Genomic DNA, 17,899 nt, shown 5'->3' with positions numbered 1-17,899 from the left:
TGCATATGCTGATTGTTGTGTCAGAAACCTAAGGTTGATGACTTCTGTGCCCCGTAGCTTCATTTAATAAGACAACAGGATCACAGTCTGCAAGGCTTACACAGACCCAGGGGGTCTAGCAGAATAAGAGCTTTTGAATAATGGGCCATGGCATAAGGGCAGAAACATCTGACCCTGTTGGGCACCCCTGCCCACTCATCTTTGGGTACAGTGCATGGCCCATCAGCTGGATAAGACGGCTATAATGCCTCTTGAAGACAATAATGGAGAAGATCTGAGGGAGGCAATAGGTGGCCACTGTGGTGCTTCTGTCATCATCAATGATGAAGTGCATTCAGGACTATTTCTAAAATTAGTTTGGCATCTGAATAGCTCAGTACAACAAAACAGAAAGCACTGGATAAAATAAATAATGTGCTTTCCTAAAGGCCTTTATATTAATGTCCATGATGTTACACATTCAACTCAAGACGCTAATATATTTTACTCTCAAATGTTTTCTAATGGCAATGTTTGTTTAAGCTCTATTTCGTATTCATATTGAACAATTTTACAATTGTATATTATCTTAAACCGTCAGGTAGTAAAGAAAATAGTACAACAAGAACGAGCAACAATAACACAGTAAAATAAATACGTTTCGTTTACCTGCACGAACGGTCTAAGATCCAGCATCGCCTTGAAAGAAAAGATTTGATCGCTTGACTCCAATCAGACCAATCAGAATCAAGTATTCAGGAGAGCCGCGAAATTAATTGTTTACATGCAAATATTCTACTTTTAGGTATCAAATGGTTAGACTACATGCCAAATGTATTAGAATATTGAAAACCAATATTTCATATTTATGGAATTTACCTTTATTTTATAATTGCTATAACTGAATATCCACTGATAAAATTCTAACTGTAAACGTGAATTGTAAAGAGAACATTTAGTAAATATATACACAAAAGTAAATGTCACAGTCTTAATTTCCATGCAACTTGTTATAGTTGATTTTTATACAGATTTATGGCCTTATAGTGCATAACCTCCATGTAATAATGTGTAAATTAAGATGAGGGGTTGTGACCTGCACAATTACTTCCTGCATATTTAATTCTGTCTGATTAACGCTAGATGCTAAGAGCAGCTCTCAAGTGTGAAGCAAGCTGTCTCATCACTGTAGCTCTTATTTGTTATTTTGTGCTGCCATCATTCAGGTCAATGGGACTGAAGAGGAAACGGCAAAGGTTATTGAGGAGGGTTTGAGCATGATCACTTCCTCTCATTTCATTCTCTCTCATATCAGAAAACACACTTGATGTTGTTTTTCTCTTTTGTAAATGATATGAAATTTATTAACAGTTGATCTATACTAGTATCTACATGGAGATAAATCATAAGCCAGGTTTATTTTATTACTCTGGCTCCATCTATCGATGGAACATGATTTTAAGCTAAAAAAAATGACGATTCTGTCATAATTTACTCGCCTTCATGTCGTTCCAAACTTGTACGAGTTGCTTTATTATGTTGAACATAAAAAAAATATATATGTTTTTCCATACTATGGAAGTCAATGGCAACCACCAACTGTTTTGTGTGAACTATCTCTTTAATGAGTGAAAAATAGACTTGAGACCAGATGTGTGTTCATGCAATCATTGCTAAAAAAAAAAAAAAAAAAAAAAAGCCATCATAAACCAGTCTGTTGGTTTTGTATGCTGGTTTTAGTGGTTTTAGCTGGTCTCTCTGGAGACCAGGATTTTAACCAGCTAAACTAGCAGAAAACCTGCTTGGCCTAGACCAGCTTAAACCAGATAAGACCACCTAACTGTCGTAGTTTGATTCAAGATATTTTCTGTCTAAATTTGCCTGGTTTTAAAACAAGTTCACAAACAACATATCCATGAAGAAAATCAACCACATTTAGTAGGAAAATCCATCACATGTTATAAGGTGGATTTGCCATATGAGGGCGCCATTGCAACAGTCTGAATCCGAAAAGCATGGCGCTGGAAACATGTATTGCGTTTCTGTTAGCAGACAGCTATGATTTTGAAGATTTCTTGTTTTTCAAGAAAAATGCAACTCGCAAGCGCAGGAAAGTAAGGTAAGGTGAAGAAAACTGTATTCTATATGTCTACAATTTGCTTTTTTTGGTTACAAACAACACGGCACCTCTTTTATACGCCGTTTATTCACTGTAGCTTGCAACTGTTTGACTTGGAAATATTCTTTCAGTTGTCCAGCCTGTCCAAAATCCATCTTAAACTGGTGATATTTTGAAACCTGGTTGCTGTATGACTACATACGATGTGCCAAAAACCGCTCGATTATATAAATTAAGCGTTAATTGAAGATCACAGCTAGCTGGAAACCAGCATCAAAATACCATTTTTATTTTCAGCTGTGAAAACCCAATAATACAACCACTATTAATTCATATTTCAATAGAATGAAGGTGAAAACTGAGCCAAGTGATGATCTGCAAAGGTAAGATGATCCACACAGTATTTGAAAAAAAAAAAAAGATGCTGTTTTTAATACACATTGGATGTATGCATTAACATTATTTTGTTTTCACATGTCAGAGAGGATGACAAAAGAGATGTTTTCAATACCGTGCTGCAAAGCTTGACAATAAATGATTTTAAGAGTCACTTCCAGCTGACTACATCTCAAACTGAGGTACTTGAGTTCATGCTGGTCCTATTTTCTGCTAATCTCCTTTGTGTTTGGTAAAACAATTGTTCTTTTTGTGTTTATAGGAGTTGGTACGGCTGCTGGCACCTTGTAAATGGACTTCCATTAGGCAAGAGGGATGGACAGTGTGGCATGCAGTGCTTGCTAGCCTGTGGGCTCTTTCTACCCAAGAGTCTTACCACACTGTGGCAAACCGTTTCCACATCACAGAGTCACTCATTTGTGATCAGCTGGATGAGTTCTCTACCCTTGTTACCAGTAACTTGGCTAATGAAATTCACTGGCCGCACGGGGAGGAAGCAGAAATGTCTGTGGTGGGGTTCCTTTCTACTGTGGGGTTACCAGATACCCTCTGTGTAGTAGGAACGGGTTTCATTCCTATTGAGAAACCTACAGATGTGCCAGATCCAGAGATATATAGAGATGCAGAGGGGTCATACTCTGTAAAACTCATGGCTTTTTGCAACCACAAGGGTCACTTTACCTACGTGTCTGCAGAGCACCCTAGAAATTGGCACAACTCAAGAGTCCTTTCAGCATCGGAGGTTGGCAAAGCATTGCGGGAAAACCCTGTGGCTCTGCTACATGGCAAACACATTATTGGCAATTCCACCTTCCCACTTTCAGAGCACTTTCTGACTCCATTCCCTGATTATGCAACACTCGGACAGAAAAAAGTTTCTTATAACCAGAAAGTGCAGTCATCTCTTGCAGTTGCACAAGGCTCCATCCATACTCTGAGATCTTGTTTTCAGAGGCTCAGATGCCTGCAGAAGCATTCGGTTTGCCAAACCAGTTTAGCTGTGAAGACCTGCTGTATTTTATACAACATGTTCCTGGAAACCTACAATGTTCTAGTGGACTGCATTAGGGATGATGTAACTCAAAAACCTTTCCATGAACTACGCTACGGACATTCTGGAAGTCTTGGTGGAATATCTAAAAGACAAGACATTGCAGCCTCACTCGGGCGAACCACTAAAAAAAGAAAATATATGTACAGTCAGTGTTGAAAAGTAGTGTTGCGTATGATAATGAATGCAACATGTTGACAAAATGTTCTACTTTTATTTATTAGGTGACTGTTTTGTTAATCACTGTAGTATGTATATATTATGTACAGTTATGTTGTCATAATGCAATGCATATGTTGAATTACAAAATCAAGAAGGACAAGTGTCTGTATAATAAAACAATATCCTCCAAAAGGATCTAAAGTTTTAATCTGCTAATGATTTAAAACTAGGGTTTTCAATTAGGGGTCTGTGAACCTGTAACCTGTAAAACAGGATTTTCCACTATGTTTTCTATGATAGGTATAAATTGATAGCCTGAATGCACTGTAAGTCGCTTTGGATAAAAGCATGTGCTAAATGCATTAATTTAATTTAATTTTTCTATGCATTATTAATCCATTATACAGCATGGAATCTTATTTTCATTAAAGTTCTAAATAACACGAATGCTATTTTTAAAAGCCATATTGGAGTTTTTGGGTTGGCTAAGAATCTGTGTGAGTGGTCCTTAAATCTGTAGAGGCTAAAAACCCCTCTTTATTTGTAAAATAAATGAAAAATGCATCTAAAAGTAAGAGCTGTGTGTAAACACGTACTCCAGTAGAGCGCGTGCGTAGAACACGTACACCGCAGGCGCACAGATTTTTCGTGTTTCAGAACTTCGACAGCAAGCGGTGAGGCGTTATTAACTCGCCATAATAAAAGCCCAAGTCCTGTTGAACGTGGAAATCCACTCATTATTTATTCTACTGGCAGCTTGATTGCAGTACAAAAAAATAGCATGCGTTTTTACAAATACCCCCTGCTTTTTAAACGGTAAGGACTGTCTTAATAAAATAACACGAAAAGCTTTTATTTTGAAAACAATCGCAATCGTGGCAGAAAGCGTGGATGCTGGCTTCCTTATCCAGCAGATGTGACTAGTCCTACTACAGTGGAGCGACTGATTGGGCGGCATAGCGGCAGAAAAAAATCGGGGTTTAGAGCCGCTGCGAAATGGCTGGACAACAGTTTCAGTACGACGACAGTGGCAACACCTTTTTCTATTTCCTCACGTCTTTTGTGGGACTAATAGTCATCCCAGCCACCTATTACCTCTGGCCCCGGGATCAGAATGCGGGTAAGGCCCCATATGCAAAAACACTACCAGCTAACGTTAAGTAGTTAACGTTACATGTCGCTTGATGATAAGCACTGATAACCAGATTGCCACATCTGTGAGGAATGTTTTCTGACATTGTATTAAAATTATTTAATAAAATGAATACCGAAGGTAACGTTAAATATAAGTAATGGCATTAAGTTCTCGCCTGATTATGGATAAGTAGCATTAGCAGCTGACACCACTCAGCTTAACTAACAGGTAGACTACAGTTATTTCCGATATTTTTTAAATGCATGTTATGCATCATAAGGCTATATTTGAACATTGATAGCATCAAATGCATGCTACCCACGTTAAATGAACTGGCCATTCGTTTAATATGAGCTTTTTTCTTATGTCCTCGTTTGTTTAGATTGCTTTGCTTTAAGATTAGCTGATCTGATCAAATAATGCTCGTCATAGATCTTTAATTGTGACTTTTCTGTCTTCATGGCATGCCACTCCCACTAATTTTTCAGCACGTGTTATGAAATGTTGCAAATGTATCTGTTTATTTAGCTGCTCATGGTGTGTTTTTTAACTTTGTTTTGAATTACACTGTCATGAACTGCACTTTTACATGCTGTTTGCACTAGATCGACATGCTCTTCAATTTTAAGTCAATCGAAGCTGATCGAATATCACAATAAATTAACCCATATTTGCAGACAGTGATTTCTAGATTCTGCAGGCTACAATAGAACAAATATGACAGATTACTAATTTAATATTGACACCATGAAATTGTTTCAATAAAATTAAACACTTAAGAATAAATGCAATGTGTAATTAAATTAATCTTTTGAATATAAAGTTCAAATGTCTGTTTTAGTGTAGATTTTCAGTATGCAGCGCAATAACACATTCACAAGAAAAGTTAATAGGTTATTGTTTTTTATGCCTTTATGGCTCATTAATTTCCTACCAGACTGGAATGAATGGAAAGTTATTTGTGTGTGTGTATAAAACCCTTTAAATATAAATAAAGATGGGTTTGTCGCACACAAATCCATGTCTTCTGTTTATTCTGTTATAAAACAATAACATTTTGGCATACTTTGAGGCAGCTTTCGTAATCTAGCTTGCAATGTAAGAGGGTCACATTCAGATAAAAATAAAAAGGTTTGCAGTACCTCACTAACTAAAAAGTAACAGTACTACTATGCTTTTTAGACATGTTAATATTATTGCTTTGTATAATTTACTATCAAAAACTTTCTGTACTCTGGTACAGTTCTGTTTTGGCAGAATTTGCATGTTCGCATAGTAATTGTGAACTAGAATTTATTTTTCTTATTGTTGTCTGTTATGTGAATTAATTCACAGAGCAATTAAGGTTGAAGAGTTTACGACGAGTTCATGGAAGATGTCTGTGGTATCGCCTTCGGCTTATGAAATCACAGCAGAGCATTGTTCCAACTCTTAAGTAAGTGATTATGTTTGTGTGTAATTAGTAAAAGGCGGTTTAGGGGAATTGATCTCATTTAGCACATTGCACCAAATATTATTATGACAAACTGTACTTGTGTCCTGTCTGTTTGCTGTTTGTGAGCATTTAGTTTTTAACATGAATAAATCATTGTAATTTCAATAGATTTCTGGAGTTGTGTGCACTGTATACAGTGAGCACTAAGGAACAAAATTAATTGGACAACAGCATCCATTTAAAATGATGTTAAATGCTAAAGTATTATTCCATTTGCTTGCTTTGCATGGTAATTATATTAAAGGATCAAAATAAACATATTTTGTTTTAATTATTGTATTAAGTGCTTGGTGTTCTGAGAATATGATTTAATTTCTTTTGAAATAGCAAGGGGACAGCAGTGCTTTTTGGTTTTGCAACAGATATCATGCGTTTTTTTAAAATTTGATTTATGAATTTTCAGGGTCAGACAAGTCTAGATCCATTTGATTGTGTTTGTCTAATAAAAAAAAAAAATCATATTATTGTAATATTGTGGCACTTCCCATAGTTGTCGAAATTTATGAAATTATGAATTCTACCGGATGATACTGACTTCAGACATTCGTCAAATCTCTGCTCTAACTATTTAAAGAACAAAGCTTGCATCAGATGTGTGGAGTATTCAGAAATACCCTGTTTTTCATTGCTTAAATATGTTCTTTTTGCTGTTTAGTCACCAAGTGTTGGTTCCAAAGTAAAAATGTACTTCTCTGTCATTTTAGAAAAGCAGCCCTGTTGTTTGGGTGGGCAGTATTTCTTTTCCTGGCCTATAAGGTGTCTAAATTAGATCGAGAGTACCAGGAGTATAACCCCTATGAGGTCCTCAAATTGGAAGCAGTAAGTAAACCTTTCTTACTTTTTGAGAATCTTCTTCTTTCTCATTTGAATCTTTAATCTACTTCTTCTCAGGAGTAAAGTATCCATTATATTTTTGTTTAGGGAGCATCTATTGCTGAGATTAAGAAGCAGTACAGAGTACTATCTCTGAAACACCATCCTGATAAAGGCGGAGATGAGGCCATGTTCATGAAGCTTGCTAAAGCTTACTCAGCGTAAGACTGTCGCCTTTGACTTATTTATTGTTGCCTTTTGCATTTAATCTCATGTTATTTATAGCATTTGCCAGCTCATTTTTATGTGTATGGGTTGGAGTTGGAATTGCAGTGTGTAATCATAGGTGCAATACAATACAATTCGTAAAAGCTTTTAATAAAAATCGAATCCACTGTGCCAAAATTAAACACTTAATCTTCTTAAAATACCCATGCAGCACCTTTCTGTTACTTATCAATACTGCACCACATATATAATCATCCGGGTTTTAAAAACTGTTGTCCACACTCATGCTTTCTCACAGTTTAACAAATGAGGAATCACGGAACAACTGGGAGATGTATGGCAACCCTGATGGCCCAAGAGGTGACGGTTTCTTTAACTTGTTAACGTATTTCTGAGGAAGTGTTCTGCCTTATGCTGAAAATTCATCATTATTCCTTATTTCTCTGTGTTCCAATTCACTCTTGATCAGTGACGAGTTTTGGAATCGCTCTTCCTGCATGGATTGTTGACCAGAAGAATTCCATGCTGGTATGTTCACCTACTCATTTTGTCCAGCTGTCAGTTAAATTTAGACCACATTTAAGTGTCAAATAATAGTTACATAAATATTCCAAAACCTGTTGGCTTGTGCCTTTGAAAGGTGCTGCTTGTCTATGGGTTGGCTTTTATGGTTATTCTTCCTGTGGTTGTGGTAAGCTTGACTTCTAATCAATTACTCTGACATTAGATATCATTAAAGACATGTTTGGGGTCAGTAAGAATTTTTTTTTTTTTTTCAGTGTTTTTGAACGTTTTCTATAATGCTGACCCAGATAATTGTTCCAAAATACATTAAAACCCTAAAATTGTGAAGTATTATTACAGTTGAAAATGACTTAAAACAGTTTTGTTAATGTGTATCATTATAAATGTTTTTATCACTTATGATAAATTGAATGTGTCCATGCCATATGAAAGTATCCATTTCTTTTTTTTTTTAAAGTTAGTGTGCCTTGTTGGATTTTGGTAACCATAGAATAGGAACCTTTTTAATTAATTGATATTCTGATAAACCCAATAGTAATGTTCATTTTTGTTTAGGGCACATGGTGGTACCGCTCCATCCGCTACAGTGGTGATCAGATCCTTATCAACACCACTCAGCTTTTCATGCACTTTATGTACAAAACACCTACAATGAACATGAAACGTAAGTTGAAGAAAAATAAGTCATGACCCTTTAGATCCTTTAGATTCTACAGTCTCTTCTCTGTTTGACAGGATTGGTGATGGTGCTGACGGCAGCATTTGAATTTGATCCTCGTAGTAACAAAGAGGCCATTATAAGACCAACAGACAACATAGAAGTTCCCCAGGTAAAATCTTCCAACATATGTATTTTGTGCCAAACATTTAGAGTGCTTAATGAAGTGGCTAGTGAATAATGATTCAAATTGAATGCTTGTGTTCCTTTGTGCAGTTGATTCGGGAGCTGGGGAACATTAATGTGAAGAAGAAGGAGCCTCCATTCTGCTATCCCTATAGCCTGAAGGCTCGAGTCTTATTACTTACGCATCTTGCCAGGATGGATGTTTCTGAGAACATAGAGGAGGGTATGCATTCACACACACCTCTCAAGTGCCAATTCTGTAGGATGATAACACACCAACTACTTATCTAATGCAATTCATTACATTTCTGCATTTGGCAAGTGTGTGTGTGATCCCTGGGAATTAAATCCATGAGCTTTGTGCTGCTAATGCAATGCTCTGCCAGTTGAGCTACCCAAACACAATATTCATGTTATTTATGTGTATTAATTTGCTGTTTTGTATTTTCTACAGATCAGAGGTTTGTCATGAAGAAGTGCCCTGCTTTACTACAGGAAATGATCAATGTTGGCTGTCAACTTACTATGATGGCAACCAGTAGAGGAGGTAATTAATATAAGGATGTTATTAATTTAATTAACATGTTTTCATTACCGTTCAAAGGTTTGTTCATTCAGATTTTATGCAGTAATGAAATTACTGTATTATTCAGCAAAAATCCATTGAAGTGAGCAAAAGTGACACTAAAGACTTATGAAAGGTTCATATTTTGCTTTTGGGAGTCCCTAACAACAGGTTTACATGCTTGCAAGGTCAAAAAACACTTTCATTGTCTTATAATATCCCTTAATTTTTTCCTTTTTTGCTCAACGACTCCCAAATGGTTCGCTCAACGATTCATTTTTCCAAACCCCTCCTTTGAGTGATGCTAAACTGCAGTGATTGGTCTGATGACTCAGTCTGTTGTGATTGGTCTACTGCATGCAGCGCAGGTCAATAACGGAACGCCCATCACCATTACTTAGCCCACATCTCGGTGACCCTTTTTCTGTTAGTAAAGCATGTGATGTTTTTCTGTGAGTGGCGCTTAGGTGGAGGCAGAAAAATTCCCCTGACCACTTCAGTAATGCTAGCTATAAAATTTGTTAGCTAACCGACCTTCTGTAAATTTATAGCTTCTCTAAATGTACAGTGATATAACATAACCTTTATTTGACATACAGTACATTTAAATTGAGAGTGAATATTTTCTAGAAAAAATTCCAGAAACTAATTTTGAACTTTCTTTATTTGATAATTTTTTTTCTTACCAAGTTCTTAAAAAAAAAAAATCCAGCCACTCCCTATCACAACAATGTATATAAAATTACAGATCATTAAGCATATAAATCGTTAGTTTGTTGTTTTACACACATGCACACAGACATTATTTCATATGCAACATAGTTGTGAGATGTGTAATACACACCATAATACATAACAACAAAAGACAATACTTTATTTAACCTTTTCTGACAAGAAGTGTGGACTGCAAACACGAGCATTTTTGATACGCTTCTGTCCAGTCCGCTCGTTTTATTGCATTTAACGACAGATTAAATTATGCTTATGTAGCTGAATCTGTGCTGGTTTGACTTGGCTGCCTCCAGTTTCCCCTTTGTTTTGCCTCCAGCTAGCGCGGTGACGTAACTGTGACGTCAGGTCTAAAGGGCTCTATATGTGTTCGCCCATTGCAGAAACGTATTGATAAAGCACTGCAGTTTGTACACCAATGTATTGCTCAATTCTTTAACAGAACTCCAATAATAACAACAACAATCATTCACTATTCATCGACATATTTCCAGACCATTACAAGCAAACTTGCTGTTATCTGGTTAGACAGAGACCGACAAGCTGCGTGAAGCAAACACAACACACAACTAAATACGTATTTTGTATGCTACAGTACGGAGTACATTACAGCAACAGTTTTTAAAAGAATCGCTCCACTTTTAGAATTAAACTTTCCTGATAATTTACTCACCCCCATGTCATCCAAGATGTGAAAGTCGCAAAAAATATAAGGTTTTTGAGAAACATATTCCAGTATTTTTCTCCATATAGTGGACTTTAGTGGTGCTAAACGGATTAAAGGTTAAAAATGTAGTTTCAGTGCAGCTTTAAAGGGTTCTACACATATATTATCTAGCAAAACGATCTGTAATATATATAGATATAAAAAACAACAAATGCTTGTCTTGTCTAGTTCTGCGAGGTTCATGCTTAGTCTGTGTTTGTGTGTGTGTGTCTGTAATGGTTCAAGTCAGAGTATTTCAAAAAAATCCCAACACTTTTCTCCTTTGCACAGCGAAACGGGAACCGGATCAATTCTTTCATCTTCCATTACAAGCAGCAAACTAGTAATTAACGCTTAGTAGTAATTAGTAATTAACATTTGTGGCGTGCTCTAATGCTAGTATTTCCTGACACTGTTTAAGTTTAGAGATGTAGACTGCCTTCTAGCGGTTGGGATATAAACTCAAAACGAATCAACTGTTTATTTTTTTTAATATCGATATTCTGTTTTTGAGAATCGATACAGTATCGCCGAACAAAAAAAATCGTGATTCTTGCCTATATCGATATTTCCTTACACTCCTATTCTTAGTGTATTGCTCATCATGCATCCTTGGTGAGCATAAGCGACTAATTTCAAAAATGTACAAAATTATTTCAAAGGTGGTGTATATATTAAATGACACATGATTAAAAAATGATTGCTGATGTTGGATTGTGTAGGGCTTCGGGCTCCCAGGCTGACGTCTATAGAGAACTGCATGAAGTTGTCTCAGATGGTGGTTCAAGGACTGCAGGAGGCCAAATCTCCTCTGCTGCAGCTGCCCCATTTTGAAGAGGAGCACCTCCGATACTGTATCTCGAAGAAGGTACATCTTTCTGAAAGGCGTTGCAGAACACAGAAGGATCTGTTAAAACTATTGTGTTTGATACCGCAGCTGTTATGGGTAACTGTTTTCAAATCTTCTAAATATGGCCCATCTGTCATCAGTATAAGGTACGGACGTTGCAGGATCTTGTCAGTCTGAAGGACTCTGACAGGAGAAACATGCTGAGATTCCTTGGGGAGGAGAAGTATGAGGAGGTCCTGGCGGTCCTCGGCAGCTTTCCCTATATCAACATGGAAACCAAACTTCAAGGTGAGATTGTTCAGCAGATTTTCAATAAAAATCACATAACATGTGATTTTAAACTCTGTGTATGTTTCATTGATCCATAGTGTTGGATGATGAAGATAGCAATAACATCACGGCAGGATCCATTGTCACCGTTACAGTCACCTTGACGCGAAAGAGGATGTCTGTAAGTAGTACATTTGTGAGAATATCTCACGAGTCCATCCAGATGTTTAGTTGAGGGCTGAGGGTGTAATGCTATTTTCAAATACAGCAGTTGATTTGTGAGTTATGTTTAAATTACGCTAAGTACTTAGCCATGGAATGGCACATCTTGCAGTTGCAGCAGACATCCACAAGAGGTCAATGCTGAGCTTCTTTGTTTTTTTAGGATTAGCTTTTCATTTCGGCAACAATACATGACGAAAACAGTCTGTATTATATGACTTCGTTTTAATGCACAACAACATTGAACTAAATTGTGATTGTGTTTAGGAGATGTTTGAGAAAGAGGAGGATGCACCACCACCTACTGAGGAAACTAATGCAGAGGAGGTAGCAATGCTTTCATGTTCATCAGATGTAAATTTATAGTGACCTTAAAAATTTCCATTTACATCTTGTTGTTTGCTCATTATAATCTCTAAAGGATTTATGAATATTATTTTGTACTTTGCAGCAAGGAGATGCCAAAACAAACAAAACAAAAGTTTGGCAAAATAAGAATAAAGGAGCCAAAAAAGCTGCCAAGTCCAAAAAGAAGAAACTTACTAAGAAGAAACCAGTCACCCAACAGCAGGCAAAGGGAGACAAGGCCAAACAAGCCAATGGCAATGTGGGAGGAAATGTAGGGATTCTAGAACTGTATACATTCAGTGTTGTCTTCAATTATATTCGATAAACACTAGCATTCAAAAAATAGATCCAAAATATTTTTTTGGAGAGATATGAATACATTTATTCAGCAAGAATGCATTAAATTAGTCAAAAGTGTTCGTTAAGACATTTAAAATGTAAAAAAAAAAAAAAAAAAAAGTCATCTAAAATAAATCCTGTTCTTTGGAACTTTGGGGGAAGGAAAAAAAAAAAAAGTGTAATTTTCCACAAAAAAATGGAGCAGCACAACTCATTTAAACTTTTTTTCTTGATCACTAAATCAACATATTAGAATGATTCCTGAAAAATCATGTGACACCAAAGACTGGAGTAATGGCTGCTGAAAAATTGTCTTGTTAAAATAGAAAAGTTTTGCAGATATTATATATTTTTGATCAAATAAACGCATAAGAAGTTTGATTTAAATTATATTAATTAAAACAGAAGTCTATATTTCATATTTATTCACTTTAGTCAATTTTACTATTATGCACATCTATATCCAAATAAAAAAATCTTTCATCCAGCTCCATGTTCTTTTATTCTCATTCACAGGACGTTGCTGCTGCATCAAAAGTGGAAGAGGACGATCTCTCTGATAAAGGCAGTGAATCAGACGAGGCAGAGGGAAATAAGGACTCACCCAGCGAGAGGGATGAAGAGAGTGACAAGCAGAGTGACACCGAGGTGGACGAGATTGCTGGAGATGACGAGGAGGTTTGTGTCCTATCCCTCAGACTGCTGATTGTAGCCATTGCAGTGCAGCTTTCCATAACCCACAAATCTCTTCTGTAGGAATGGGAGGCACTACAACAGAGCATCCAGCGTCGTGAAAAGGCACTATTGGAGACCAAGTCTAAGGTCACACATCCTGTCTACAGCTTGTACTTCCCTGAGGAGAAGCAGGAGTGGTGGTGGCTCTACATCGCAGATAGGAAGGAACAGACGCTGGTGTCTATGCCCAACCATGTGTGCACACTCAGAGACACAGAGGAGGTGAGGCCACAAGCACTTGTTTGTGCGGGAGAGTTAAAAGAGGGAATAGAAAGTGTGAAATTGTGTTGTCAGGGTTTCTGTGTGTCTAAAAGTCTTACATTTAGTTGTATTTAGTTGCCTTTAAAAATTCTTAAATTGATCAAAATTGTCTTATTATTTCAAGAGGTCTTAAATCTGGGGACGGAAAGACCAGAATTGCGATATGGCTGAATGTGAGGATTAAACTTCAAAAGGCTAACATTATAATTTCATTGAATAAACATGAGCGCTGCACATTCAAAGTCTAGTGCTGCCTGTTTATGGTATAAAGCATATGGTATACATTTTTTGTATACCCTGGTTGTTCAGTGGTGTGAAGTTAGTTAGTTTTTACAAGATTTATGGGCCTGAAAGTGTCTTTTAATTTTAAAGTCAGAAATTTGTGAAAAATTTGCTAAATATATTTATTGGAAAGACTACCTTTTGTGGAAAGGTTGTGCAAAGTAAATTGTGATTGCAAATCAAATTGATATTTGATTTTTTTTTTTTTTTAAATTGCTATTTTAATTTTTGCTAATTTTTTAAATGTTTATATTTATTATTTTATTTTTTATTTTTATGTTACTGTTTAGGTGTCATTTATTGAATTTTTAGTTTTAGCTTCATATTTTTTTGATTTTTTTATTCAGCTAGTAGTTTTACTGCTTCAATTTAGACTCCAGTTACTTGCCACGGCAACCTTTCAAATTTTTATTTTATTAATTATTTTTTTGTAATATTTATATTCCATTCAGATATTCAAAATGTTTTTATTAATTTTAGTTGTAGTAACCCCATTTGTGAGTGAAGTGATTTGAATTTATCAAATTGGTTCACAAAATATGAATAAGTGAATTGATTTGAATCCGAATAAATATTTTCCAGTAATCGTAAATGACTGATCATGGTAAAAAAAAAACTTTATTTCATTTTTTAAAATACTTAAATACTATTATTTAGGTTTAATTTACTTTTTCACATTTAATTGTGTTCTGCTTTAGTTTACTAATGTTTTGCTTCATTTTAATCTTATTTCACATAGTTTCAGATGCAACCTGTTTTAAGTTTTTAGTGTAATAATGTATTTTATTTCATTTCAGATTTATTTCAAATAGCCAAACAACCAAATGTTTAGTAGTTGTAGTTAACAGTTTGTGAATCAAATAGTGAATTGAATTGAAATCAAACTAAAATCAAACTGGTTCAGTCTGTATCAGAATGATAATCACAAATGACTTGTTATTGAGTCAATATTGACAAGGAGTGGGAGCCCAAAAATCTCTTTATTGTTCATATAACCATGACTGTAGTTTGTGCCATTGCGGGATTGGGAGTGTACTTCTGTGTACTGTATTTCTATTTGGAGAGATTTTCAGTCAATTAATTTGGTGGGGTTTTTGTTTTTGTTGTTTTGGAAGTCCTACAAGAGAGATATAAAGGCATTTAGAGTTCGAATACATTGACAAAAACGAATTACTATAATTAATTAAAATATGGTGTGCCGTCATTAAAATGTAGTAAATGGAAAGATAATAGAATGAGTTTGTGTGTGTGTGTGTGTGTGTGAGAGAGAGAGAGACTGGCTGAATGGTACTAGCTACACAGTCTCCTGCACAGCAGTTTTCCCCATAGCTTGTTGCCAGGCAACCTCCATACTGCAGTCTCTGTCTGGTTACAGAGCAGCCAGACGCCTGTCATAATTCTGTCTGACACACTGAGTGCTTCCTCTCTGTGAGGAGCATGAGAATGCAAGGATGTAAACAAAAGGGTCATAAATCACCCCATATCTCCCAATTACTCCTCCGTATAAGGTTTTGTTGAGTTGTGTAAAATGACCAATGATTATCCAAACTTCCTGTCTGCCTCAGGTTGAACTGAAATTCCCCGCTCCAACCAAAACCGGAAACTATCAATATTCTGTGATTCTCAGATCAGATTCATTCATGGGATTAGATCAGATCAAGCCACTCAAGGTCAGTTTATTTTATCTTATTTTTATTTTTTATAAACTCTCATTTTTGGAAATGTTTTTTCTTATTTCTGTCATAAATGTATAAAATATTTATGAAGTTTTTTTTTATATATATATTGATTTTATTAAGTATTTATGCATTTTATAAAATATTTATAAAATATTTTAAGATGATGCATGTTCAAAGGTTTGGAGTTAATTAGATTTTTGTTTTGATAAAAAAAAAAAAAAAAAGTTCTTATGCAAACCAAGGCTGCATTTATTTGTAAAAAAAAACATTTTTGTAATATTGTGAAATATTCTTACAATTTAAAATAACTTTTCTATTTGAATGCATTTTAAAATCCTATTTATTCCTGTGATGAAAACTGATTTTTCCTCAGCCAGTTTCACTTGAGAAATCATTCTAATATGCTGATTTGGTGATCAAGGAACAGTGTTAATATCTTCTATAATATAATGAAAAATATGTATTGCATACATCATATACATATATATTATTTTAATATAAATGTATTTATTTACTATAATCTTCTTTGTTTCAGCTGGAGGTTCATGAGGCAAAGGCCTTGATGGATAACCACCCTCAGTGGGATATCCCAGAAACTGAGGAAGAGGAGGATGACCAGGAGGACAGTGATGGCATTGAGGAATCTGACGAAGACGAAGAAGATAACGACTAAACCAGTCATTTCATGCAGACTTGAGCACAGCTCATACACACATGTGCCCACTCATGCGCACACACACACACGCTCCTACACAGCCACATAGCTCCAAACCATTGCCGTCTTCTGGGCCGCCACACACCGGAGGCAAACAGGAGGCAAGGACGTTGATGCCCCATGTTCCTGTTCAAAACACTCATGAATCACAAATCTGTCCTTTTATTTTGCCAATCAAAATAAGACTTAAGGAACTGTTGGTTACCTTTCCCTGCGTTCGTTATCAGTGGGCTGTCACAGTGGTTATTTGTGGGGTCCAGCAGTGTTTCAGATTCCTCTCCACTCGACGAAAAAGATGTCTGACCAACCAATGCGTCAGAAAAATAAAAACCAGAGTACCACTGAAAAATCACACACCTCATGGCTGTCATTTTTCAATGTCACTGTTTAGGCTTCAAGGGTGTTTTCTACCTTATTTTGTAGTTTTATGTAGTTTATTAGATATCAAATTGACCAGGTGTTTCCACTTTTTACGAGGCTGTGTGACGAGTAATCTGGAGTGAGCATGAACCGCAAGGACGTGGATGTGCGTTCTAAGCTTGAGCAGAAATGACGGAGTGAAGGGTGTACTGCACCGCTGTGGGTTGCCGTCTCAATTTGTCTCCATGGTCATGAAGTGTGGAAGTACAATACATTTATAAATCTCACCTATCTTAACTTCTTCCAGCTTCTCATCACAAGTGCAGGTTGTCACAGCCTCACAAAAAAATAAAAGAAAAAAAGACTGCAGACATTCCACAGCCAGGTCTATGGTTTAGTCCTGATTTAACTCCTGATGCCGCTGCTGTTCAACAAATACGCAGGTTTGTCATATGTTTATTGAAATCTTAGAACAATTCAAGTCTCTCTCCACCCCAATTTATCCATCCCACTGACTTTTTAAATGTCCCCATTGTTGCAGAGTACAGTTGTTACAAGGAGACCATGTTTACAGCCTGAAGCCTTTCCCCATCAGTTACACTAATCTGTTGGCCATAGTGCAGCAAAACACAGTTGGGTTTTTCTTTTTTTCTTTTTTTTTTTACCTAAAAATGATCAAACTTATCAAAACTTCACTTTAGGATAATGGTTTTATCTGGTTTATTTTGGCACTAGATATCTCAATTGTAGATCATAGTTTAACGTTTTTTTTTTTTTTTAAATATAATTTTGTCTTACATTCCACTCTCATCAAATATGAATGCCTTATTCGATTTCCTTGTGGACACAAACATTGCAAATGGTTTGATACAAATCCGTCAGTTTGAGTGATGGGAATAATGGAGGGTCAGTGTTTATTTCTGCAGGTTTTGTTGGTTTTATGTATGGAGGCTCAAAATTAAGGGTAGATTTAGCTTTTTTATGGATCTGATTATTTTTGTCCCATTTAAATGTTATTTTGCACCAGTGGAAGGTCTGACAGCGTATTGGAAGTGCTGATTTAGTGGTTGTGAAAATATTAGTCTGTTCTG

General features: G+C 36.0%; 2 protein-coding genes across 3 annotated transcripts; both read left to right on the top strand.

Annotated features, from left to right (window-relative positions):
- The first annotated feature begins 1,955 nt into the window (after positions 1–1,955).
- si:ch73-257c13.2 (uncharacterized) lies at positions 1,956–3,902 on the top strand. 2 transcript variants are annotated; one of them, XM_026290792.1, is made up of 4 exons: positions 1,956–2,098; positions 2,443–2,481; positions 2,580–2,676; positions 2,757–3,902. In XM_026290792.1, the coding sequence occupies exons 1-4, from the start codon at positions 1,995–1,997 to the stop codon at positions 3,702–3,704; spliced, it is 1,188 nt and encodes a 395-aa protein (XP_026146577.1). In that variant the 5' UTR covers positions 1,956–1,994; the 3' UTR covers positions 3,705–3,902. The 2 variants fall into 2 exon arrangements, with proteins under 2 accessions (XP_026146577.1, XP_026146578.1); XM_026290793.1 differs by having other exon boundaries at positions 2,396–2,481.
- A 682-nt stretch (positions 3,903–4,584) lies between these two features.
- sec63 (SEC63 homolog, protein translocation regulator) lies at positions 4,585–17,146 on the top strand. The gene is made up of 20 exons (XM_026290791.1): positions 4,585–4,827; positions 6,178–6,277; positions 7,042–7,156; positions 7,259–7,371; positions 7,677–7,738; positions 7,848–7,906; positions 8,019–8,069; positions 8,459–8,567; positions 8,639–8,733; positions 8,838–8,970; positions 9,202–9,294; positions 11,470–11,615; positions 11,738–11,885; positions 11,966–12,048; positions 12,357–12,416; positions 12,541–12,708; positions 13,293–13,454; positions 13,533–13,733; positions 15,620–15,724; positions 16,269–17,146. Exons 1-20 carry the CDS (start codon positions 4,704–4,706, stop codon positions 16,404–16,406), a joined length of 2,265 nt encoding a protein of 754 aa, XP_026146576.1. The 5' UTR covers positions 4,585–4,703; the 3' UTR covers positions 16,407–17,146.
- Positions 17,147–17,899: the final 753 nt, after the last annotated feature.

The sequence above is a fragment of the Carassius auratus genome, chromosome 20 (genome assembly GCF_003368295.1).
Source record: "Carassius auratus strain Wakin chromosome 20, ASM336829v1, whole genome shotgun sequence".
In the NCBI taxonomy this organism is placed as follows: domain Eukaryota; kingdom Metazoa; phylum Chordata; class Actinopteri; order Cypriniformes; family Cyprinidae; genus Carassius; species Carassius auratus.
The sequence above is the reverse complement of the archived record's forward strand: the minus strand, read 5'-3'. Positions and strand labels throughout refer to the sequence as shown.